At 31.5% G+C, this 24,655-nt stretch overlaps 4 protein-coding genes across 7 annotated transcripts; 2 read left to right on the forward strand and 2 right to left on the reverse strand.

Moving 5' to 3' along the window:
- Positions 1–3,288: 3,288 nt before the first annotated feature.
- Positions 3,289–4,901, reverse strand: LOC127258964 (uncharacterized). The gene is made up of 3 exons (XM_051286066.1): positions 4,643–4,901; positions 4,307–4,371; positions 3,289–4,100 (listed from the first exon to the last, which is right to left on the reverse strand). The coding sequence occupies exons 1-3, from the start codon at positions 4,826–4,828 to the stop codon at positions 3,509–3,511; spliced, it is 843 nt and encodes a 280-aa protein (XP_051142023.1). The 5' UTR covers positions 4,829–4,901; the 3' UTR covers positions 3,289–3,508.
- A 5,087-nt stretch (positions 4,902–9,988) lies between these two features.
- LOC127258963 (uncharacterized) lies at positions 9,989–11,359 on the forward strand. The gene is made up of 3 exons (XM_051286065.1): positions 9,989–10,254; positions 10,519–10,583; positions 10,771–11,359. The coding sequence occupies exons 1-3, from the start codon at positions 10,087–10,089 to the stop codon at positions 11,240–11,242; spliced, it is 705 nt and encodes a 234-aa protein (XP_051142022.1). The 5' UTR covers positions 9,989–10,086; the 3' UTR covers positions 11,243–11,359.
- A 1,139-nt stretch (positions 11,360–12,498) lies between these two features.
- Positions 12,499–18,679, reverse strand: LOC127258896 (phospholipid--sterol O-acyltransferase). 3 transcript variants are annotated; one of them, XM_051285955.1, is made up of 16 exons: positions 18,239–18,679; positions 17,689–17,824; positions 17,400–17,544; positions 16,953–17,122; positions 16,795–16,871; positions 16,058–16,268; positions 15,779–15,953; positions 15,351–15,450; positions 15,164–15,258; positions 14,644–14,695; positions 14,438–14,509; positions 13,428–13,596; positions 13,251–13,355; positions 13,076–13,160; positions 12,879–12,982; positions 12,499–12,690 (listed from the first exon to the last, which is right to left on the reverse strand). In XM_051285955.1, exons 1-15 carry the CDS (start codon positions 18,479–18,481, stop codon positions 12,901–12,903), a joined length of 1,917 nt encoding a protein of 638 aa, XP_051141912.1. In that variant the 5' UTR covers positions 18,482–18,679; the 3' UTR covers positions 12,499–12,690; positions 12,879–12,900. The 3 variants fall into 3 exon arrangements, with proteins under 3 accessions (XP_051141912.1, XP_051141913.1, XP_051141914.1); XM_051285956.1 differs by having other exon boundaries at positions 17,689–17,835; positions 18,239–18,357; XM_051285957.1 differs by lacking the exons at positions 12,499–12,690; positions 12,879–12,982; positions 13,076–13,160; positions 13,251–13,355 and adding an exon at positions 14,137–14,200 and having other exon boundaries at positions 13,450–13,596.
- Positions 18,680–18,940: 261 nt separating this feature from the next.
- LOC127258895 (exocyst complex component EXO84A-like) lies at positions 18,941–21,788 on the forward strand. 2 transcript variants are annotated; one of them, XM_051285953.1, is made up of 7 exons: positions 18,941–19,087; positions 19,162–19,259; positions 19,336–20,383; positions 20,462–20,881; positions 20,975–21,136; positions 21,216–21,352; positions 21,456–21,788. In XM_051285953.1, the coding sequence occupies exons 1-7, from the start codon at positions 18,941–18,943 to the stop codon at positions 21,652–21,654; spliced, it is 2,211 nt and encodes a 736-aa protein (XP_051141910.1). In that variant the 3' UTR covers positions 21,655–21,788. The 2 variants fall into 2 exon arrangements, with proteins under 2 accessions (XP_051141910.1, XP_051141909.1); XM_051285952.1 differs by having other exon boundaries at positions 20,954–21,136; positions 21,456–21,787.
- The last annotated feature ends 2,867 nt before the right edge of the window (positions 21,789–24,655 follow it).

A 24,655-nucleotide genomic window follows, 5' to 3' on the forward strand; every position in this document is an offset into this window, starting at 1 on the left:
GAATATATTATTAGGCATATGCATCAAAATAAATCTACAGAAGTTTCTCTACATCTCAAGTTTGTTTGTTTGCGTTTCTGGTTCGAAGAAATATATATATATATATATGTAAATTATAAAAAAATTAGATAGATAATATCAAAATATAAATATATGTAAAATATTAAATTTTTAAATATATATATATATATTTGGTGTTTTTAAGCAAAAAAAAAATACATGGTTCATTTTTTCATCTCAGTAAAAATATTTATATATTATATTTATATGAAAAATATTTAGTTTTATAGTTAAATTTAAATAAAATATAGCAATATTTTTCATAACATAAATAATAAAATTTTATATAATATAAAAATAAAAAATAAATAAAATTATTATAAATATATTTTTAAATAAAATTTCTCTAAAAATGAGAATCTACCTATTTGGTGGTCTTAATAAAGTAAAATACTAATACGTCATCCGTCCAGTTATAAAGTATACACATTTCTATTTTGGAACGTCCAATTACAAAGTAAACATTTCATTAAATATTTCATTTTTTTCACAAATACTCTTATTTTACATCACATAATTACTTTTACATCAAAAAGCAAGAGCAAAAATATCATTACACTTACTTTTTAACTACCCACTATAATTAAAATACTATTATTTCTTAAACATCGCACCAAAAGTAAATATTTACTTTATACGTGGACGGAGTGAGTATTATATATATATATATTTGGTTAACATAAAAATCCGGAGTCGCTACTTACAAATATTTTTTGATACTATACACTATAAATTAATTCATCTAAAACCACTGGATAAATATAACTTGTATACGAAGTTTTTGTATTAAAGTGTTTGGTAAAATAGTTATTTAATATTAGTTATTTATATATAAATTAACAATTAAAGATATTTTTTATTTTATTTTTAAAATAATCAGCTGTGTTCTTTCAATGTGTAGAATTTTTTGAAAGTTTTTATTAAGTATTACTTATTATGAAAGTTCTATTAATTCTTTTTATTATTTTTAAAATATTTTTTTTAAAAAAAAAATCGTTGAAAAATATGAATATTTTTTTCATTAAGAAATGATTTTTTAAAAAATAATTTTTTTTATATGTATTTTTATGAAGTTAATTTTAAATTAAGTTAATTTTTTATTAAAATTTATATTTTTATATAATTTATTATAATATATTCATTAATAATAAAAAAATTATGTGACAAAAATATAATATATACAAATAAATTAATAATATTAATAATTTTTTGTTGCTTTTATTTAAACAAATTTAAAAATTTTACAAAAAAAAATAATATTATATAAAAAATACTCTTTCCGTCCGCCATATTTAGCCGGGTTCGGCACGGTTATTAAAAAAAATGAATATTTTTATTAAAAATGTAGAAAAAAAAAGTAGTTTGGAGTATTTTTAAAAATTTAGTTAGTAATTAAAGAGAATGTAATAAAATTAGTGATATTTTTTTTAAATAAATGTCAAATGCAAGGTAATAATTAAATATTAATTTTTTTAACTTTTTTAAATATAATAATGAGATGAATTTAACGGATGAACAATAAATTTGACGAAAGAAGAAAATAATAATTTAAACTAATATAATTTATAAAAATAATTTTATAAATTATTAAAAGAAAATATATTAAAATAATAAATAAATACTGCAATAAAAAAAATTAATGTGTAAAAAGATAAATTATTTTAAAAATAAATAAATAAAAAAAATTAAAGTAAAACATTTATTTTCATGCACATATAATGTTTCAAAAATTAATTTTTTGTAATAATAAATTATTTTCAAAAAATTAATTTTTTTATTGATAAAATAATTAAAAATTATTTAATAAACTAAAATTAATCCTTTTTTTTTTAAAGAAAGATAGTACGAGTATACTTTTTGTTAAACAAGCTAAAATGGTAACACTTGGAGTGGTGTAATAAATAAACTAAAAATACGTGTCATTACACAGTCACGTCGAGCAGATTGCAGGATTTTAGTTATAAGGTCCCGGAGTTCAGCTCCAGAAGGGAAAATCACACAATTGGAGGTAAGGAAACTGGAGCTCTGCTCCAAGGGGCTGCCATCATTTCTCATATATTGATGGCTTTCAGTGTGGGACCGGTGCATTTTGGCCCATTTTGTTTAGCTTATTATTTTGACGATTATTTTATAAAAGTTTTCAATAATAATAATAATAATAATTCGTAACAACTGAATAAAACAGGGTGCTTTGCAATCAGATACCGAACTATGCAGAGCCACGGCAGTTGACCCAAACCCCTAAATATAGCATTTATTTAGCCTAAGAAATAATAAAATTATGTAATTTTTATTATTTTGCCCCTTATTTTTCATTTTCTTTTTTACTTTTTTGTAGTTTTATTAATTTATAATTTTCAATTTTTTTTAAGTAGAAATTATTGGATTGTATTAAATTTTCTTAAATATTTTTCTAAAAATTTAATTTTTAATTTTTTTTTTTTCTGTTTTTTTGTTTATTCGGTTGCATCGAAAGAAAGAAATTAAAAATTAAATAAATAAAAATTCCCCCCCCCCCCCCACCAAACTAAATTTTAGAGCTGGTTCAGTCACTGTTTGCAATTAAGGGTTTCTTTTCAGATTTTTTTCAATTAAGGGTTTCTTTTCAAATTTTTTTTCACAAAATATTTCATTAAATATTAATTTAATATAAAATTTAAATTAAATCTTCCTAAACATAAATACACAGATATAATACATATTATACAAATAAACAATGTGCATAGGGCAACCCATTAATAAAATGAAGTAAGCCCAACTAAAGTCTAAATAACCTAGTCCACTGAGTCAAGGTCAATCCGACTTGTTAATTGTTCGACTCAACTCGTTTATATACGACTTCAAACTTGGGTCACAAGCATTTTGATTAAACTCTAGTAATGGTATATTTGTATCATTTATCCTATTAATATAATATAATTTTCTCATTCCGAAATTAGATACATATAATTAATTATATATCAAAAAATATATACTCTTTATAAAATTCAAGTCGAACTCCAACTTAAGGTCGAACATAATAAGCCACTCTCAATTGAACAACTATTTTAGCTCGAACTCTACCCAAGTTGAGTCGAGCATCTACCGATAGCATATTCGAGCCGAGTTCAAACAATAAAGACTCAATATCTCTCAGCTTGACTCGGCTCGGCTGGTTTAGGTGTTCTTAAGTGAGCTTTGGGTGCAACAAAAGCTTAAGTAAAAGTAAGCTGTGCATTTACCAAACTACCATATATGATCTGTGATCATTAATTAATGCTCAAGAACAAGCAATTACAGTTTAAGATCAAATCAATTTGCAAAATGTATATATATATATATATGTATGTATAATTTATCAGATTGCAAGAACTGAATTCAAGAACCAAAATCCATCATCTTCATTTCAGAGAAGTATAAGGTAAACTAAACGGACCTTTAGCAATGTCGAAATAGATCTGAACTTTCCTTACATCAGAGATGCAAGAGATCGCTCCTTGATTGGCTTTCGAACTCTTTTCTTCTTCGTCGCCGTCGTCGTCGATTTCGAAGACAAATTTCCTCCATTTTTGTTACCTTCGGGAACATAATTATCTTCAGAATCCAGTTCATGATGTTCATTTTGGGCCACTTGATCGTCGTCGAGTTCGGAATTTGCTCCAGATTCGTCGTTCTTGCTCGTAATTTGGGGTCTGATCTTCTTGCTCCACCCTGGTCGGAAACCTGAATAATAATAGAATTCATAAGAATTTTGCGGCGAATACGGCGGCTTGGTTCGGGTGCTCTGCCGCGTCGCCGCCGACGACGCCGCCGCCGCCGTCTTCTCCGGCGGAGCTGCAGCCTTTTGTTTGTGAGCCAAATTCTGATAATTTTTTATGAGGGACAAGTGGTGGTCGCATAACGAGCTGCCGGCGGCGGCCTCCCGCCGGCACCGCCAGCTCTTCCCGTCGGTCTTGCAACATTGCTCTTCCTTCACCTTCTTCTTCTTATTCGCCGCCGCGGCGGCGGCGGCGGCGGCGGCCGGAGTTTCTTTCATATTGCCATTGCTTTGAATTTCTTTACTGTTAGGAAAGTTTTTGGAGAACTTGAATTAATTGTTTTAAAGAACATTTAAAAATGTCGATGGAATTAACAGCTAACAACGAAAAGGGAGAAATCGAAAGTATATGTTGGCGCAAAACCCTAAATAAATTATTTCCAAAAGACGCCATTGATAGAGGAAAAAAACGCATATGATTCAAATTTTGATAAACAGTAAACGGATTACCTTTCAGGAACTGAAATAGGGCGTTCTGAAGCACCATTTCCGGCAGCAGCATCCGCCCCATTGACCTGCAACAAAACCATCCAAATTCGAGAAATGGGAACAACAATCCAGAAATTAAAGCAAAAAGAAGGATCAAATCCTGCTCAATCGTCAACCAAAGCACAAATCATGAGAATCAATAGCTTCTATACATCCTCGAGGTGAGCCTGAATTAGAAAACCCTAGAACAAACGCCAGAATAACCGCCGCGAAAATGCATAAAATTGGGGCTCCAAACAGCCAACAGATCTGTGCATCCAAACAAAATAGAAACGGATTGCGAGAAATTAAACAAACCTGAGACGACACCGGCGGAGGCGGCAGCGAAGCAGTCGACGATGGCGGCGAGAAGCTCATGACGTCCCAGGGAGACTGATTGAGTTGGCAGACATAAGTCTGGAGCAGACCACAGCTCCCGACCTTCCCCGACGACGTCGTATCGACATCCGTCTCTGAAATCCTGGCTCGCCGGCGTATCCTCATGGCGCCTGTTCCTGCTCGAGTCGGCGGAGATGGAAGTCGATGGGAGCCGTTGCTTGGACCAGATCGAAATATTAATTTTTAATTTAATTTTCCAGCTCTATTAATCGATATATATATATAGATACATCAGATGTATGTATATGCGTATATACGGTGATGTTTCCAATCACTGTATTGTTGTGGTTACAGTCGCTATTACTTTTCCCATACTAATTGGATGCACTGCACCGCCCTCACCGTAGAGCTCATCTGGGTCCCACATGTGGATTATATTTTCCGTTTCTGTTGTTTTTTTTATATTAGTTGAAGAAATAGATATTTTAAGCGAGGCTTAGGGCTGTTTGTTAGTGTCCTGATTTATTTATTTATTATTATTTTTTTTTTTTTCATATGAGTATAAGAATTGGGTTGAGAATAGAAAAATAAAATTTAATGTGAAAGTTGGTTTTTTTTTTTTAAAATAATAAGATACTATTTCTGTTCGATTATAAGAGTTTTATTTATTTTTTGGATGTTGATCTTTCAATATTAATTGTCATATCAAAACGTAGTATAAATTAAGGAAAAATTACAAAAATACTTTCTTTAGTATCTTATAATACTAATAGAATGACATTTGTAATTACACAAATATAAGAATATTTTTAATGTTAAATATAATGACGAAAAATGTAAATATGAACCTTGGAAGCGGACGTATAAAGTATATATTAACAATCCTGTTGAAAAAAAATTATGGACAAACAAATCTGATTTTGGTTTATTATTAAAGTAATACTCCTTCTGTTCTAAAACAATAGAGACATTCAGGATAATCACCGAAATTAAGGAATAATAGTATAAAAAATAGAAATGAGAATATTTTCTTTAGATAGATAAAAATGACAAAATCAAACTATTGTTTTGAGACGCACATAGTATTTAATATAATATTTTCTAATTTTTTTTGAAAAATAAAAAATTCAAATAGTAAATTTTTAAAATTTTGTCAAAAGAAACACTAACAGTGAATTTTTGTATGGAAATGGATATTATTATTAGTATTATATAAATAGATTTTTATGATATTTTTAATAATTATTTTATATCCTCTCAGTTTTGTAAAACGAATATTATTTATTTTTCGTATATTAATTTGTAATATAAAAATAAAAATATCTTAATTAATATTGTTTAATATAAAAATAATACTTCCTCATCAGTCCACACAATAAATATACATTTACTTTTCGCGCAGACTTTAAGAAATAATAGTATTTTAATTATAATAGGTAGGTAAAAGTAGTATAATGATATTTTTGCCCTTACTTTTTGGTATAAAAGTAATGATGTGATGTAAAGTAAATGTATTTTTGAAAAAAAATAGAATATTTAATGAAATAATTACTTTATAATTGAACGTTCCAAAATAGAAATATGTATACTTTGTAGCTGTACGGAGGGAGTATTTATCAATATAATGTAAATGGTAAAAATATTTAGTACTCCCTCCGTCCCAAATACCATGTCCACGTTGTCGTTTATGTCCGTCCCACATACCATGTCACTTTTCTTTTTTGAAAAAATGATTACGCATTTTAATTTCATTTTAAATTTTTTAATTTTTTTTTAATTTTAATTAAATTAATTAGTTATCTTAATCTTAATTTATAATTATTTATATTATAAAATAATTATTTTTACTAATATATTTTTAATTATCTACTAATTATGCATCTTCTAAAATACCGTGTCTACGATGTAGCGGACACGAGAGGGAGAGAGGATGTTATATGAAAAGCCTAAAAACCTTTAGTCCCTTAAGTTTCATATCACTTACAAAATTTAATACAAAAGGAAGAGACTGCCAGTTGAAAAAGAAAACTTGATAGCGTCAGTGGGACCGCATGCGCTACGCTACAACAATATAAATAATATCCCTCTGTCTCATATTTATGTATCTGTTTATCTTTTTACAAAGTTTTATAAATATTAATATTATATTAGAATATGATATGAATAAAATAAAAATAAATAAAATAATTTTATTAATATTGTGTGGTATAAATATAACGATATTTGTCTAATATATTGTAAGTTACGAGGGTATTTATAATATTATCTAATTAGTTAATTAGTTACTAAAAAATAAAATTGATAGTTCGCAATGACCAAAATAAATAATATATAATTTGTTAAAAAACGGAGAAAATACTACATTACTAAAAGCATCTTCAACAGGCTGCATTTTCTTCCTCTCCAACCATCAGCCAGGTTTGACACAAAAAATGGTGTATGTATGTACGTATTTTTTAAAAATTATTTTTATATTAATTCTTTTATTGTTTTATTATTTTTTTTAAAAAAAATTATATTAATTGTAGATATAAAAAATGGCTTAAAATAATACTCCCTCAATCCCATAACTATGTATCTATTTACTTTTTGCATGGAGTTTTAAAAATATTAGTATTATATTGGTACGTAAAAATAAAATAGAAATGACTAAAATAACTTTATTAGTATTATGTGATATCAAAGTAATGACATTTGTGTAATATATTGTAAATTGTAAAGGTATTTGTAATGTTAGGTAGACAGTACAATTACTAGAAAAGAAAATGGGTACTTTGTTGTGGGACGAATTATACAAAATAGAATATTTGAAAAATATTTTTTTTTTTTAGTAAAAAATATAATTGTGAATTTGAAGAAAAATAGTGTAGCAACTGTATTTTTAGAATTAAAACTCCATCAATAAAGTTTGTGGGATGGAGATGGCCTAAGATTTTATTCTCTCTATATTATTTTTTAATTATAATTTTTAATTTTTTTTTAAATAGTAATACTCTATCCACCAGTCCTAAATAAAGAATATTATATTGGTTAGTAAAAATATGTAAGAGTTATATATATATTTGATCTTATATATAAAATGATTGTATCTGTAACGATATATTATATTAGTGTATAATTATTTTTTTAAAAATTTAATACTTTACAATGGGATAAAAAAAAGGTAAAATTGCTTATAACTCCCCTGTGGTTTCGAAATTTAGCGTATTTCCATGTACTTTAAAAATTGCATGGTACCCCCTTATACTTTAAAAAACGTTGGATGAAACTCCATCACCATGAAACTTTCCTCGTGTGATAAGAAGATGATTTCCTATCTATATGTTTTGCATGGCAGAGGGGGTTTTATGCAATATTTTTGAAAGTATAAGTGAGCGTCATGCAATTTTTTCAAGTAAAATGAGGATTTATGCTGAGTTTCGAAACCACGAAGTGGTTGGTTTCATGCAACATTTTTTAAGGTATAAGGAGACGTCATGCAATTTTTAAAGTAGATGGGGAATTTACGCTGAGTTTCGAAACCACAAGGGGGTTATAGACAATTTTGCCTAAAAGAAAATAATATTCCCTTCGTTCCACGACAAAGTATCTAGCTTTCCATTTTAGTCCGTCCTATAACAGAGTATCAATTTCTTTTTTTAGTAACTGTACTATCTACTAACATTACAAATACCCTTACAACTTACAATGTATTACACAAATGTCATTACCTTTATATCACACGTACTAATAAGGTTCTTTTAGTAATTTTTATCTTATTTCTACTATATCACAATATAATACTAATATTTCTAAAACTACGTGCAAAAAGCAAATTAATACTTACTTCTGAGACGGGAGGAGTAAAAAAAATATTTTAAATTGAGACAGAAAAAATAATAAACAATAGTACAAAATATTTTTATAAAAATAAAAAAGTAAAATAATATCAAATATTTATTTAAAAAATTCAAATATTAATTTATAATAATAAATTTTACATTTTTTTGACATAATTTTCCGTATCACATACCCGAGAATCAATAAAAAAAAATACAGGAAAAGGCGCCATAATTAGTGGTGGTGTTGTAATAATTTCCAAATATTGTATACAACATTTTACATGTTAATAAACATATCTCCCTCGCATAACGGAGTTTATATAAAATTTATTCTAGTTTGTTTATTATAAGTAATACAGTACGCCCTCCGTCCAGCTAAAGTATACATGTTTATATTTTGGGACGTCCAATTACAAAGTAACCATTTCATTAAATACTTTATTTTTTTCACAAATACCCCTACTTTACATCACATCATTACTTTTATACCAAAAAAGTAAGGGCAAAAATGTCATTTCCCTACTTTTATCTGCCTACTATAATTAAAATACTATTATTCCTTAATCTCCGCGCCAAAAGTAAATGTATACTTATTTAGTGGACGGAGGGAATATTATTTTTAATAAATTTATCACTATTAAATATATTTTAAATATAAATTTTATTTAATTTAGTTAAAATATAGAATAACTCAAAATTTTTTTATTTTATTTCTATTTGATTAAATTTTTAATATTTTACACTTATGACTCATTTACAATATTTATATTTCTATTAATTAAACTTTTAAAATCTATTTAAAATCAATTTTATTTTTATAACTATTTTTAATAAATAAATATTTATATTTATATGTATATTTTTTATTTTTTTATAAAATTAATTTATATTAAATATAATAAATAAAAATATTTTTAATTATATTATATAAAGTTTTATGCTTTAAAAATAAATATTTTATTTATAAATATTTTATTAAAATAATAATATTTAAATTATTTAAATACATATTTTAATTTTTTTAATTATGTATATTAATTTTTATTTTAAAAAATATCAAAATACCAACATTACTATAAAAATAATATAATCATAATATACTATTGTTAACTTTTCAAATTATATATTTTTAAATATCATGTATCACTAATCAAACACAGCGTGGGCCAGAGGTATTATTAATATATGTATACACTCCCTTGGTCGTATTGTCATTTTTGGTTACTTTTTTTTAAAAAATTAATTACATATTTTAATTTTATTTTAAAATTTATATATATATATATTTTTTAATTTTAATTAAAATAATTAATTATTTTAATTTTAATTTATAATAATTTATATTATATATTAATTATTTTTATTAATATTTTAATTATTTACTAATTATATTTATTATAAATTCTCGTCTCTACGCAATCAAGACATCAATTTTTATTTATTGTTGAAAAGAAAAAAAAAAAAAATAAATAAAAATACTCCATATGGTTGGATCCATCGTGAGCAACGGCACACCCATTCTTATTTCTACATTTATTTATTTATTTTATTTTTCTTTGTCTGTTGTCCCTTTCGTCTTCTCCGATCGATCGAGCCACAGCTATGAGGATCCGCCGCCACGCCAAGATTTCGGAGCTGCTCGTCGACGCGGCGCCGTCTCGGAATCCGGTGAGCTGCCATCTAGAGACGTATATCTGCAAGCTCAACCAGTCTCCCTGGGACGTCATGACCTTTCCGGCGCCAACGACTTTATCGCCGCCGTCGTTCCAGGTCTGTTTAATTTCTACGAATCGACCTTTATTCAGTTCGAATGCACAGGTCTCTTACCCGATTTGACCTCTGATTATCTGCATTCCGGCGGTTATTCTCGCGCCCGTTCTAGGGTTTCTTATCCCCGCCGCTAGGGTTTGCTGGAACGGTTAATTTTCACAATTTATGCCTCTTAATCGCGATTGTGCGTCGAATTGCTCTTTCTTTCTCCGCTAATTGCTTGATTGTTGCCTCAATTTCTCGAAATTGGACGGTGTATTCCAGGTCGTTGGAGCTGATGCTTCCGGCGGAAATGGCGGTTCCGGCCGCCGTACTTCAGTTCCTGAAAGGTAATCAGTTACTCTCTGCCAAATTACCAATGATCTATTTCTTATTCCTCTCTCGGCAGCGTCCTTCACAACGAAAATTAATTTAGGGTTTTTAACCCGCCAAATATCGAAGATTCTTCCTTCTTCAATACAAAATTTTCAATCCACACTGGTAATTCAATTTTTTCCAAATTCGTTTATCGAACAGTAGGGAGATTGAAAACACAGCAGCGAAGAAGAAGGAGAGGAAAGCGCAGTGCTGCAAGACCGACGGCAAGAGGTGGAGATGCCGGAGGGAGGCCGCCGCCGGCAGCTCGCTGTGCGAGCACCACGTGAGAAATTATCAGAATTTGGATCGCCATGGTAGCGCCAATTGGAAGGTAGATTCGCCGGAGACTGTTCGGACAAGCTCTCGAGCAGCAAAGAAGGTACATTCCGATTCTTACGAACTGTACTGTTATTCTGGCTTCCGACGAGGTTGGAGCAAGAAGAAAGCACAGAGTACGGTGAAGAAGGACAGTTCTAGAATGTTCGATGAGAAACGTGATAATGAATTGGAATCGGAATTGGAAGAAGATGAGTATGGAGGAGATGGAGATATTAATGGAGTGAAGAAGAAGAAGAAGAAGAAGACTCTGCGGAAGCCAATCAAGGAGCGATCTCTTGCATCTCTCATGTAATGATCGATCGATGGGAAACCATTATATAGATATATATATATATATATGTATATGTATATATTTGTTCGGACATGGAAATTGTAAATTAAAAATATTGTATGGATCAGCTTAAGCTTCTGTGTAGTAGTGTGAACATTGAATTACTTAATGAGTAGTTTTTATAGTTTTAATGTCGTATGATACGGATAATTGTGAAACTATTATAGGGATCAGGGAATAATATTTATTTTGATTTTATTGACTTTTATTATGTTTATATATATATTTTAATAATTTTAAAAAAATAGTATAGGAATAAAATAATAAGTTAGAACACAATGTTTGATTTATATATGGATGTATTTGTGTTTGTATATCTTTGTGTTAATTTATGATTTTAAAGAAAAAGCAATATGTATATCTGAGTAGATTGTAGAAGAGGATCTCCTTCCATACATGTGTCACGACCAGTTCTGTTTAATCCCTCTTACTTTATGTTTCTTTTGCAGGATCCTCAAACATTATATGGATTTTGAGTTTTCAAAAAAAAAAAAAAAAAAAAAAAATTCTTTTTTAAAAATATCTTATTAAATATTATTTTAATATTAAATTCAAATATTTTTCTTTTCAAACTCAAATAAAAAAACAGAAAGTGTAGCCTAAGTGCCTAACCTGGCAATTAATCAAAAATTGCGGCTGAGCATTCATTAGTTAAATGCCACTTTTATACATACCAACGAGATAAAAAAGTAAATATATATGTAAGCTAAAATGAAAAGTAAATTTTGTATTATCATCTATGTATATATTTTTAAATAAAGTACCTCATACATTGAACTATTGATTATTGAAGCACCTAATATTTCTTTTTATCATTTCAAATATTTAAACTAAACTCATACTTTTAATGGAGTCAAACTTGTTTAATTACTGATAAGTTAACTCACGAAAGAAATTGTGAAGCATGTCCCATATTGGGCCGGCCCACAATAGCAAATGGTCAAGGTGCCTGCCTAGCCTAGTTGGGACGTGGCCCACATTCAGGTCCATTGGTCAGGCCCTCCATATAGATACACCCAAAGCTCCCAAGTCCCAACACTTCAAAAACAAACCATTACGTACCTCATCGAATATCGAGAATTCCATTTCTCGTGTATATGATGTAGATTGGGGACCTCCATTCAAAGTCTGGGTATGTTTCCAATTCTTCTCCTAACCCTTTTGTAAAACTCTCATGGTGCATAAGCGGCAAAACCATTAATATGCTAACTCACAAAGACACCAATTCTCTACTAAATAATATCTACAAGCTACACGCGTATGAGAAAACGACTTTCAAAATTTACAACCATTTTAAGGATATAATAAATCTCTCTTAACTAATTAAACAAATTATAAGAATAAATCATTATTGCAAGATCATGATTAGATATGGGTCGAAGCGTCCAGAATAATAAGGTTGAGGGTACCTGAAAGAAAGGCATGTAAGTTCCAAGAAGAATAGGAAGAAGTTGATATCACTGAGATGTCTAAACAAATGATCAATGCTAGAAATAATGCCAATATATACAGATTTATAACATAAAATTGATACCCTTTGTTTATACTAATAAGGTTTTGAAGTAAATTTGGGAAAAAAAGAGTGAATTGGGCTAACCTGGAAAGTGGCATCTTGGGGTTCATACATATTTCAATAACAGATCAGCAGAGGAGTTTTTTAGCCGGCAGCTTTGGCCTAAATGAACATCTCCGAAAAGGTATCTACATGGAAGATGTTTATAATGCTAATCAGTAGTGAGCACATAGTTTTAGAAAGTGGAGAAAGATGATGTTCGAGATGGAAGAAATGTGTACCTGTATTCACAGTGTTCTGGCCATGCACATCGAGCTTTTCCATAGTCCCAATAGCAATCGTCGTCCCTCAGAGGTCCACGAGTTGCTGTGTATAGGAAAAAGGGATGGTGACAAAATTAGACGGTGATTGTAAATTGTAATGATATTAGAGCAAAATAATATAAGCTGGTCCAACCTTTGGTGACAAATTTGGACTTTTTGTCGGGATGCATATCGTGCCACACCTCAAGCCATAGCTCCCGCATCAGCACTGATGATCTAACAATATTCCTGTGGTTTGCTGCAAAAGAGACAATTTGGCAAAAGAAAATGACAAAACAATCTATAACTACTTTAATCGGATGATTGTTACCTTTATCAAGCTCCCAAACCGCTGTTCGCTTCCCTGGCAAAGTTTTAGAGTCTTCATAATAAGTTATGTACTTCACTCTTGGAGATTTTTTCATATTAGAAATTATATCCATGTCAGGCTGGCGTTCGACATCTAACTGCACTTGAACATCGGAACCATCGTGTTCTGACTGCAATTATAGATATATGTAGCATTTTTCCTGGAGTTAGCTCAACCAGCAGTGTTAATGAGACGAGTATATTTACACTGAAAAGAAGCATCGGGTTTCAATGATCAGTTCTCTTTCTAGGTAGAAGTGTTTTAGGTTTATTGGCAATAATTTGAGAAAGAATTAACATGAACCCCGGAGTGACTGCTGCCTGAATTAATTTTATCAGCCAAGACATCAAAGCAGATTTGTAATAAACGGATGAGTGGTAACCATTATTTCCCCTTCAAATTTAAAAATATAAGCGCCATTGCAGTAAGAATCAATACGATGATTAAATAGGTTTGATAGAAATTAAAGACAGCCAGGTATATAGGATCTACTTCAAATATCATGTGTTTTACGGGAAATCATATCTTGTTACCTTTAAGATTACTGAAGCGGAAAGAATCAATCAGATTGGAAAGTAGCCTTTAACTAAATATTCGTTATAGAGAACTTTTAATAAACTAGGTTATAACAATAGAAGGAATTATGTAATTTTGGTCCAGTGAGTGGCACCTTATCATCTTGATTCTTTAAATAAACCTTGTATGTCGCTCGTCATCACTCTAATGTTCTGTATCTGCACGTGACATTCAAATATTCTTACGAAAGTGACACGTGGAGGGTACACAATGCATGCATGAATGTCACGTACAAATATAAGACCATTAGAGCAATGAAGAGGGAGATATAGGATATTTCCATATAGGTTCACTTAAAGACTAGAATGATAAGAAGTGACACTTATAGGACGTAAACTACTATTTTCTCTACAATAAGTGCCACATATATTTCATAGAGTTTCACTTATTAAAACCTGAGGAGCCCTTGTAATGTTCACTTCTGATCCTAGCCAGTTCTTGCACCAAGAGAGAGAATGGTATGGTACCTGCAGTAAGATGTCCGTCAGTAAAGTGAGCAGAAGCACGAGGTAATAAACATCAAAGTATATTGTAATATCAACTCTTCGGACATCTTTGTAGGACCAAAAAACTAAAAATCACAATTTAATCCTCCTCATACCGTTTCATCCCCACTTGTTGGACCAGGATTTCCTTCAACCAGATCTCCTGACCTAAAACACAGGAGTAACTGAAAACCATCACTTGTCTACCTATGCAGCGCTAGAAATCATAGCAAGTTAAGATGAAGGCATCATATAAATATATTAAAATTTTAAAAACAACAGTAGTAAAACAAGTTGAAGTAAAAACAATCACATTTGTCATATTTAGATGGATACCTTAGCAAACAGAAGGCATTTTTGATATTTCTCATGCCATTTCAGCTTCTCATTTATCACATAAAAACTCTAATATGACATGGAACAAAATAAAGGCAAGATCTTTCAATATTGATACACTTTCAAATATTATTTTATTAAAATTGTGTTATCCCCTACTGTAATGAACTTTCATCCTTGCATTTGCCACATTGAGAGAAGATTAATTATATCACGACAACCTAGTGGCTATTCAATCATTATACCATTTCAAAGGAAGGATTTCAATAACCTAGTAGAATTGATATGCATAACTGTCACCTGGAATATAAAGATCCTTCCATTTCATATATCACATCAGTTATTATCCAGTTATCCGGGTAAGGCTTTCCACTTGGTGCAAAATAATAACCAACCTGTTATTTTTTCCACATCAAGAAAATAATATATCAATAGAAAATATGGCAATACAATAATATCTGTCTTTACATCCATCCAAAAGACAAACCTCTGTTTTTGAATCTATTCCATAAATGCAAAAGATATTCTTTAGAGGTGGTCTCTCCCATGGAGTTAAAGGATTGAGAACTGGATCATTGTGATATGACCTGAAATTGAAACACAACAACACTTAGCTAACAGAGCAATTAAGTTCACTTAAAAAATGAAAAGATTCACTTTTGGTATGAAATTAAGTTCTCTTATCATACTTGCCTGGTGAAACCCTCTTGGTTCTATAACTTATCAAATATATTAACTGTGTTAACATTGTAGAGTACAGGAGCTCTTTAAATGCTCGGGATTCATATGTCAACAACATTAAAATGCATGGCTTATGTTAAGGGATCATGATAACAAGAAACTCTTTCTTTTGGAACAAATATCTTAAATGGAATTGGACAGTAGTGCAACACTTAGAAGGAACATAAAACATACTCTTCCAGTTGGTGCATAAGTCTTTGACTGTCAGGGTCATAATCAGCTATAGTTTTGAAGAAGGTCCCAGACGAAACTTCTCGAGCAGAAAAGGACAACTGAGTTGGAAATCCACATTCCAGGTCAGATGCATTAACATGTGCAGTTCCCATGAGTGAAGGATAAGCTTCATCTCCTGCCAAGGTAGTAAATAAAGCATGTCCGTATAATAGTATATATATTTCAAGAAGTTATTTAAGCTGGGGGAAATCGATAGTGCATAAAAGATTGATATCATACCTCGACTAGAAGGAATCTCAATATTGATTATGTTAGTTGGCCATCCAGAGTAGTCTGTTTGAAACTCAAGGTCATCACAGCTATAAGAAAAATGCTTCTTTCTGCCAGTCGATAAATGCCTCAAATATGCATTATCTGATCTACAGTGTTTGGAAAATGGCATCATCCATATTGAAGAGCCAAATGAGTTGAACATAAGTCGAGCTGTTCCCTGATGACTAGCCAAATTATTTACTGAATGGAGATTAATAAAGGAAACAAAGTAAAATTGGGAGTAAATAATGACCCTCAACTCCCGTTGATCAACGTCAAGAACAAAAATGTAGCCGGGGACATTTTAGTAATTTAGTTGAAAAAATTGCACTGCACTCAGACAACACAGATAATATACTCACAAAAAAAAAAAAAAAAAAACTTGTAATCTGTTCTCAATACACCGATCTGGGCCCAGATCGATTACGAAAGTTCAAATCAAACATACAAATCACAAATCATGCAACTCATATGACAGTGGGAAGAGAGTAAACGGGGATGGAATTGGGGCTCAACACTATATTCCTTTCACATTCCCACATACCAGCCAGTCAGACATGGCTTTAAAAATGTGTAATGTGTGGAACCAAAGCCACCTACTATGAATGCATTGGATTTCAAAGCTGAGATGAACACATACATATAAATTATCATCTAAGCCGTATCCACGCAAGGTGATTTGGGTCCTGAGAATGATAGAATACCTCAGAAACAGGAAGACCAAATGTAACTCCTGATAATGTTGCTTTAACAGTCTCAGTTGCTCCAAGAAGTGGAGCACCTGAAGAAAACCAAAAGAAGGATTATAAGAAAATGCCTTGTAAATATTAATATAGTAGTCAAACAAAATTCACATGCATACCAACAGCGAAATAAGTATGAATGTGTTCATCCAGCCATTTGACATACTCTTTAGGAGCAATTTCTAATTTCAACCATTCCAAGAAGTATCTGAATACATTATTGCCCATCGAATGAGCAAAAACTAATGCAGGCCCACCACGAAGCTTAAGAGCAGTTTCAAATGTAAACCTACAAAACCGAAGCACATCCAACCTTCATAATTCTCATAATTTTTTCTTGACAAGGCAAGCTACAAGAATTTAACATGGAAGGCAACAATTCTAAATGTATCAAACAATAGTGAGAGTATCAGGAGGCAGAACAGTTAAGTCTTTTCCTAATTCTTTTTATCATCTTGTCTAACAGCTGGTTTTATATATGACTGCAAATTTATGGCACAAGTAAATAGTTCAACATCCCAAAAAAGAGTAAGGTAATATACTACTATAAGTGTGTTGAAGAATACTTCAATTTATGAAAATAAAGATCCCTCTCCTCAAGTTTGGCAGGTGGCAGTCTCCAGTCATATGGAACTGCAATTATAGCATTTGCTTCAATACCAAATTCAATACACCACTTCACCCATTCTTTCCACACTGACGAGAGAGGCCCTGCAAAGTGGAGACAACCATAATGATGTCAACTTAATATTTTCAGTATAACAAATATGCAGAAGTACTCATTTTTAAATTATTTACCAAGAATGCCTTCAGGTTAAGATCAAAACGCTACATACATAATAATCAAAACTATACCAGTAATATAGCCTGGATCAAGCTCCGTAATAGCTGAAAGACCACTATCCGGGCGTGATTTGCACTCAGGATGATCTGTCTGGTTGTAAGGATCTAGTAACATACACTTCAGCCAACAATTTACAGCAGAAAGAAGCTGCAACACAACTAGTCCACCAGTCAGTGCCACAACATAGGATCAAAAAAGAACCATATAAAAATCTATACCAGTATATATATAAAAAAAGAAAAGGAGAATATGAGCACAGTATATCCTCAAGAGAGTTTCGGCAATATTATATATTCCAATACCAACCCTCAGCAGATAATTTTCTCAGATAGCTAAGCACCAAAATAATAAGCCAATCGTTCGGCCAACACTCAAAAGCGTTTGTTATCCAATTATAGCGTTAGTGCTGAATTTTACTATTCCAAAATCGCTCCTACGTAATACTTAGGCTACCTAAGCAGCAAAAATTCAAAAATGAAAAGAAAGCAGCCAATGCCGAAGCAAAATCCCAAGGTACAACCACTAAAATTACATAAAAACACATAGATAGCTACTACACACCTTGGTAGTGTCAAGCCAGACTAAATCGAGGGGATTGAAATCCAGAGGCGAGTACGGACAGTCCAAGATCGACCACGCCCGCAACTGAGTGGACGCGAAACCTGGAATGATAATCCCCGAGAGTTTCCGATGTCCTTCGCTGAACTCTCCGCCGCCACTTCTACCTCCTCCACCGCCATAAGCCGCCGGCGTCAGGAGGAGGAGAAACAAAGCCGCGAGGAGCATGACGCGGCCGCCTCCCATTCGCTAGACAAGGCTCCGTTTGAAGACTTATGTGGCGGGTGGACTTGGACGGTTTGGCTCTGAATTTGCCGCATATATTGAGAGCCCAAAGTCTGCATTGTGAAATTACCACTTTACCCTCCGACGTAACTTGATTATATTATCAATATCATTTTTATATATCATTATAGATATTTGATATTTCCAACGCCCCCCTTCCGGCCTTCTCCACCCCAAAATTTTCCTAATATTCAGAAACACCCTTCCCTCATTTCTGTAAACTATATTATCGCCGCTACTTTATCAATAAATTACACAAAATGATCAGAAACAGATTAAGACAACCCGGCCTGCAGACTCCATCATTCTCTCCCGGACAATCCAAAGCTTTTCACCAATATCAATGGCGGCACAAAACAACAAATCAGCCAATCTTCTTCAACCTCCAACAACTGTCCTAAACCAAACAGTCACTTCTCCATGGAGTCCGTGTCTCGATTTCGGTTCAGGAACCACAGCGAAGAAATTGGCGATGATGACTCAGCAGAAAGGCACACCAGTGCAGATTCCTCATCCATTACTAGCGAAGAAGATCCCGACCTCGAGTTCCAGTCCATGACAGCCAAGGTCAGTTATTACAACCTTTGTTTTCCCTAAATTTATCAGTTTAACCAACCATGGCTGCTTCCTTGTCTGAACAGGGCGTTCAGCATCTCTGCTCTGAACTCCTCGAGCTCAAGCGTGAATCAGATGAGGATTTTCAGAAGATAATCTCCTCAAACTACACCGCCTTCCTCGCGTAAGTTTGATTACCTGAAATCAATCTTCAGCCATTAAAGCAAGTGCAGAGAGATCTAATTGAACAATTATTACAGAATAGTGAAAGAGATAGACTGTCTCAAAAATGAAGCATTGAGATTAAAAAACCTGGCTTCTTCACAACGAAGAATCGTCGAAGACATTCGCGATGGAATCTCTTCATGCTTCCTGTCCGAACAGAATCTGAATTCTGTGCCTGAAGAGCCTTCACATGACCAGCCGTCGTCTCCGACCGTACTAGAGAAGCACACAGAAAGTGTTTCAGAAATATTAGATAACCTTCTCAGAGAACAAAGATTAGACGATGCCATAACTCTGTTAGACATGGAGGCTGAGTTTGTCCAAACTCTACAGTCCGGCGGAAGCCTTTCCTCCGACCAGCTAATGTCATACAACTCCACAATGTTAGAAAAGAAATCCATACTTTCCGATCGCCTTGTCTCCATGGCTAAACATCCGCGAATATCCGCGCCGGAGCTCCAGAAAGTTCTCATCGGATTGTGCCAGCTCGGCGACAATCGCCTCGCGACGCAGCTAATGCTTCGATACTATCGAATCCGCACTGCATCCCTAATAAGTGATCTGTCTTCGTCGAAAGAATTACCGCATGCGCATTACATTCGAGAAGTCGCGCGATTCGTATGCTCAACGATCTCGCAGGCTGCGACGAGTTTCGTCGCCTTAAATGGCGAAACTCGATCGTATACTTCGGAGCTAACTCAGTGGGCCTTCGAGGAAATCGATATGGTTGCGGATTGTTTCGGTAAGCACGTCAATGCCGTACCCGAAATCAGCGGGAGGCTCTCGGCGGCTGTCGACGCTACGAAGATCGTAACGTCGTATTGCTCGTTGCTGGAGGCGCAACGGATCTTCTTACAGCCACATTTGATAGAACAGATATACCCTTGCATAGAAGAGGTCTTGCAGCTCCATATAGACCATTTGAGTAGAGTTGTAAGTATTTTCACGTCGTCGGAGAGTTGGATTCTCGGAAGATATTACGTATCCGGAATCTTGACGGGACAGAGCTGCGTGATCGTCGATCAACAGCCGGAGTTTTTCTTTCTTACCAACAGTGGCAGGAAATTCGCGACATTGTTTCAGGTTTGTCATCTTCTTCGTTGTTCTTGCACATACTTGAAAATGTCGAGCAAAGGTAACTAACGATTTCGCAATCCGCAGTCCGTTGTGGAAGAGCTTTCGCCGTTGATCGGATTTCAAATGGAGAGCTTGGTTCTGAAAGGAATCGTCGACCTATTTGTATCATATGTCGACATACACGAAAGCGCCTTAACGGGGAAGACAGATGCAGCAGACCGAGGAAGTCCGAGAATCGGATTGTCGGAATTCCCAATTCAAGGAGTTTCAGTTCTAGCAAACATGTCGACATTGGCGCAATTCTTCTCCGGCATTGTCCGAAACGTCTTCAATGGCGTCGATCATTTAGACTCAGAGATTAACAATCACATAATCCTCACTCAGAACATTTACAGCAGACTAAAAGCCAGCTTTCTCGATCAATTTATAGCCAATATTTTCTCCTCGGATCCTGCTAATGAATCTGCTTCAGAAACTGACATGATTCCATCTGTTCCTTACTTGGTAATGTACATAACAGGTTCTTCAATTTTAATCTAGATAAATATGATGTATCGATCAAAATGTTTTTAACAGGAACTGTATTTGGAGCTAAAGAAGCTACAAAAACTCACAGAGGACGACTCCATTGACAGCAGCTGGCTGATGAGCTTATTAGTCGAGGCGATGAGCGAAGCGTTCCGCTGGATCTCGACGAAATCTGCTGTATGGAGAATCAGTGAAGAGAATTTAGCGAATCACAGTGCTGAGCTTATGCAGGTAAATTACATATGCTGGTGATGTTATCTATGAGTGATGTATAGTAATTTCACTAACCTTTCGTTTTTCCCCAAATCAGTTCACTCTGGATGTTCAGTTCCTTCTCGAAGTTTCTAGGCGCGACGGATACCTATCGGACGGCGTCGTAAACATCGCCGGCGATATTATGGCTCGAATCGAGACCGCCTTCCTCTCCGCCGGACAAAATCCTCTTAGGTAAATGAAGCTGAGCCTGTTGTTATCTCGATATAACTTTGAAATTGTGTGATTTCCTGCAGAATTGATATGCACGTATACCTAATTTGGCTGTGTTTTGTAGAGATCTGGAGGAAAGTGAGTGGCCAGCGGATGCAGCTAGTTTAGCCCTAGATAAGTTGCAGGAACTCCGTGAGAAGGAATTGCTTGAAGATGAGAATGCAAGAGAAGATGAGAATGTATATGGCGTCGATATTCCTTTGAACGATAGAGACGAGCCGGCGATCGGTGAAGCATCTGCAACCGCCATTGATGGTAATTAGAAAGGTGTAGTGAACTCGAGGCAGCCATATTACAATTCTTAAAGAAGGTTGATTTTATCAAATAAAATAATACTATATTCATATAAAAAATATGTATGAACTTTAAATTTGTAAATCATATTGGATTTGGATTTTTAATAATAAAATTAAATTTAAATAGTTGATATAAATAGAGATACGATACTTTAAAAGTAAAATAAATTTATAATACTCAATCCGTCCCAAAACTATAGTTTGAATTGTGTTCGGTACGAAATTTAAGAATTATTTATATTATATTGACAGTGGGTAAAAAGTACGGATAAAAAAATTTTTTGTCCTTGTAAATTTATTAGTGCAAAAAGTAATGACAATTGTGTAATAATAATGAAAAAATAATGATAATTTTACAGTGATACGATTATTTATGAAAATGAGACTATTATTTTAAAATAGACAAAAATCATAAACAAATACAATTGTATTGAGACTGAGGGAATATAATATTAAAAAAAGTTTAATTTGATTTTTTTTTAAAAAAAAATAATTTGAATAGTAAAACTTTATACTAAAATCTAAAAAAAACACAATCATGGTAACTTGTGAGGTTTTAGTTTTGAGTTTTGATTTTTAATAGTAAAATTTTAAATTGAAATAGTTGTTTAATGTGATATAAAAATATGTGTTGATGTAATATTTTGAATGTAAAATTAGATTTTAGTGTAATAAAATAAATAAAAATTGAATGTTTTGATTTGATATTTTTCGAAAAAAATAAAATAAAATAGTAAAATCAGGTGTAAAACCTGACAAGTAAACACATCTTATAAATCAATTATGATGGAAATATTACTACTTAAAAAAAAAAAAAAACGAACACCTCCAATAGGTTATTTATCCTACTTCTAGTCTACTATTCCCGCCAAGTACATTTACCTTTGAAATTATGATGAAATTCAATAGGTCGGTTGTATAAAGTATCCATCGCATGAGGGTTTATTTCTTTTTAATTCTAAACTTTTTAAAACAATTATTTAATGTAATATTTATAAGATAAAATATACATATTTTTATTAAAAATATAAAGATCGAAAATAAACCCAAAAAAAAAAAGGAATTAGATTGTATATTACTATAAAGATAAACAACAAAATTTGGGTGTATAATATTTTTTGGGTTATAAATTTGAACTTTTGAATAGTATTTTAATAAAATTGTTAATAGTAGAAAATTTAAAATAAAATAATAAAATATCGGTAGCAAATCAAAATTTATTTCTATAGTATGAAAAGGTGAAATCCATAAGCTATTGCAAAGTGCGTAAAAATAAATTATTCATTGCTTTCTATTTGATCAATGTCGTTTTGTTACACACATCAAGGGTGTGTTTGTTTGGAGATTTGGATTTTGAGTTGGGATTTGAATAGTAAAAATTTTGAATTTGAATAGTTGTATGACGTGATATAAATAGGTGTTGATGTGATGTTTTGGATGTAAAATTGATTTTTAATATAATATAAAAATTAGGAAATAAGTGTTTGATTTGATATTTTTGGGACAAAATTTTTGAATAAATAGTAGGATTTTGTCTAAATCCTACAAACGAACACACCCCGAGTCGAAATCGGCCACCGTAAACATTTGGCTTTGGGGCCGAAATTTGGATTAACCATTTGTTTTTTTTTTTTTATTTTTTTTTTTTTTTTTTGCAATCGAGGCGTTTAATATAAATATAATAAAAAAAATATATATATTTAATTTACTTTTTTAAAAAACAAAAATTAGATTTCAAAATTGAAAATTCTACGTGGACACAGTAAAATCATATATAAAAATTTCAAAATTGCAGACTCATGTACAAAAGAAATGTAGGTCGGCAAGTTATGTTTACTCAATGAACTCCAACACCATTTTAAATTATTTTGAGGAAATTTGCATTTTATTTAAATAATATTTGATGAGATATTTTATAAACTCCATCCGTCCCATGTAAATTGTAACACATTCCCATATAGTTTGTCATTTCGTTTTTTTTTTTTTAAAATATAATTATATATTTAATCACATTTTAAAATTTATATTTTGAGTGTGTTTGTTTAGGAGTTTGGATTTTGAGTTGAAAATTGAATACTAAAAATTTTGAATTGTAATAGTTCTATAATGCGATACAAATAAGTGTCGAGGTAATGTTTTAAATGTAAAATTAATGTTTAGTATAATATAAAAAATGAAAAAAAATGAAAAATAGGTATTTGATATGATATTTTTTGAAAAAAAAATTTGATAAATAGTAGATTTGGGGATTCCCCCAAACGAACACACCTCTTATTTTTTGTTTAAATTTTAATTATATTATTTAGTTTTTTAAATTTTAATTTATAATTATTTTTATTAATATATATTTTTAATTATTTACTAATTATATTTTATCTAAATTTTCATGTCTACATAACAATTTATCAAGAAATACCTTTTTTTGAAAATATAAAGTTCAAATAATAAATTTTTAAAAAAAATTTAATAAAGAAACACACACTTAAATTTTTACCATATATATATATATATTAAAATTTAAAAAATTCAAAATATTTAATATTAAAAGAGATTGTTAATAAATAATACTACTATCTAAAAAATTTAAAATATCTGTATAAAGTGAATTTATCTATTACTCTTACTGATTCAATGTATATTAAAAATATTTAAATTTTAAAATTTTAAAAAGTAAATAATAATAATAACTAATTTTCTTATATTAAAAATATAAAAAAATAATATATATATATATTTTTTTTATAAAAAATAGTAATAAAAAGCATTTGTTATTGTAAAAAAACAAAAATAGTTTAACATAAAGTATTAAATTGAATGAAATATAAACAACCGCGGCGGCGCCATAAATTTTAAAAAAAAACCCGCCCAGAAGGAAGGTGGCGCCATTTTCGAAAGTGCGCCGCTTTCTCCAAATCCAAATATAAATAGTAAAGCTGCACATAAGTGAAACGCAACGAAGCAAATTCAT

Source organism: Andrographis paniculata, unplaced genomic scaffold (assembly GCF_009805555.1).
Source record: "Andrographis paniculata isolate CXL003 unplaced genomic scaffold, ASM980555v1 Contig5END, whole genome shotgun sequence".
Lineage (NCBI taxonomy): Eukaryota > Viridiplantae > Streptophyta > Magnoliopsida > Lamiales > Acanthaceae > Andrographis > Andrographis paniculata.

Coding starts and splice junctions, on each gene's coding strand:
- LOC127258964 (XM_051286066.1), bottom strand. CDS start 4,828: ATGAGGATACGCCGGCGAGCCAGGATTTCAGAGACGGATGTCGATACG. Junction 4,372..4,642: donor CTCCGCCGGTGTCGTCTCAG/GTTTGTTTAATT, acceptor GTTTTGTTGCAG/GTCAATGGGGCGGATGCTGC. Junction 4,101..4,306: donor CCTATTTCAGTTCCTGAAAG/GTAATCCGTTTA, acceptor CTTTCCTAACAG/TAAAGAAATTCAAAGCAATG.
- LOC127258963 (XM_051286065.1), top strand. CDS start 10,087: ATGAGGATCCGCCGCCACGCCAAGATTTCGGAGCTGCTCGTCGACGCG. Junction 10,255..10,518: donor TATCGCCGCCGTCGTTCCAG/GTCTGTTTAATT, acceptor GGTGTATTCCAG/GTCGTTGGAGCTGATGCTTC. Junction 10,584..10,770: donor CGTACTTCAGTTCCTGAAAG/GTAATCAGTTAC, acceptor TTTATCGAACAG/TAGGGAGATTGAAAACACAG.
- LOC127258896 (XM_051285955.1), bottom strand. CDS start 18,481: ATGGGAGGCGGCCGCGTCATGCTCCTCGCGGCTTTGTTTCTCCTCCTC. Junction 15,954..16,057: donor TGAGATTCCTTCTAGTCGAG/GTATGATATCAA, acceptor CTACCTTGGCAG/GAGATGAAGCTTATCCTTCA. Junction 13,161..13,250: donor GTCCAAATTTGTCACCAAAG/GTTGGACCAGCT, acceptor TCCTATACACAG/CAACTCGTGGACCTCTGAGG.
- LOC127258895 (XM_051285952.1), top strand. CDS start 18,941: ATGGAGTCCGTGTCTCGATTTCGGTTCAGGAACCACAGCGAAGAAATT. Junction 19,088..19,161: donor TCCAGTCCATGACAGCCAAG/GTCAGTTATTAC, acceptor TTGTCTGAACAG/GGCGTTCAGCATCTCTGCTC. Junction 20,882..20,953: donor TTCCATCTGTTCCTTACTTG/GTAATGTACATA, acceptor TGTTTTTAACAG/GAACTGTATTTGGAGCTAAA.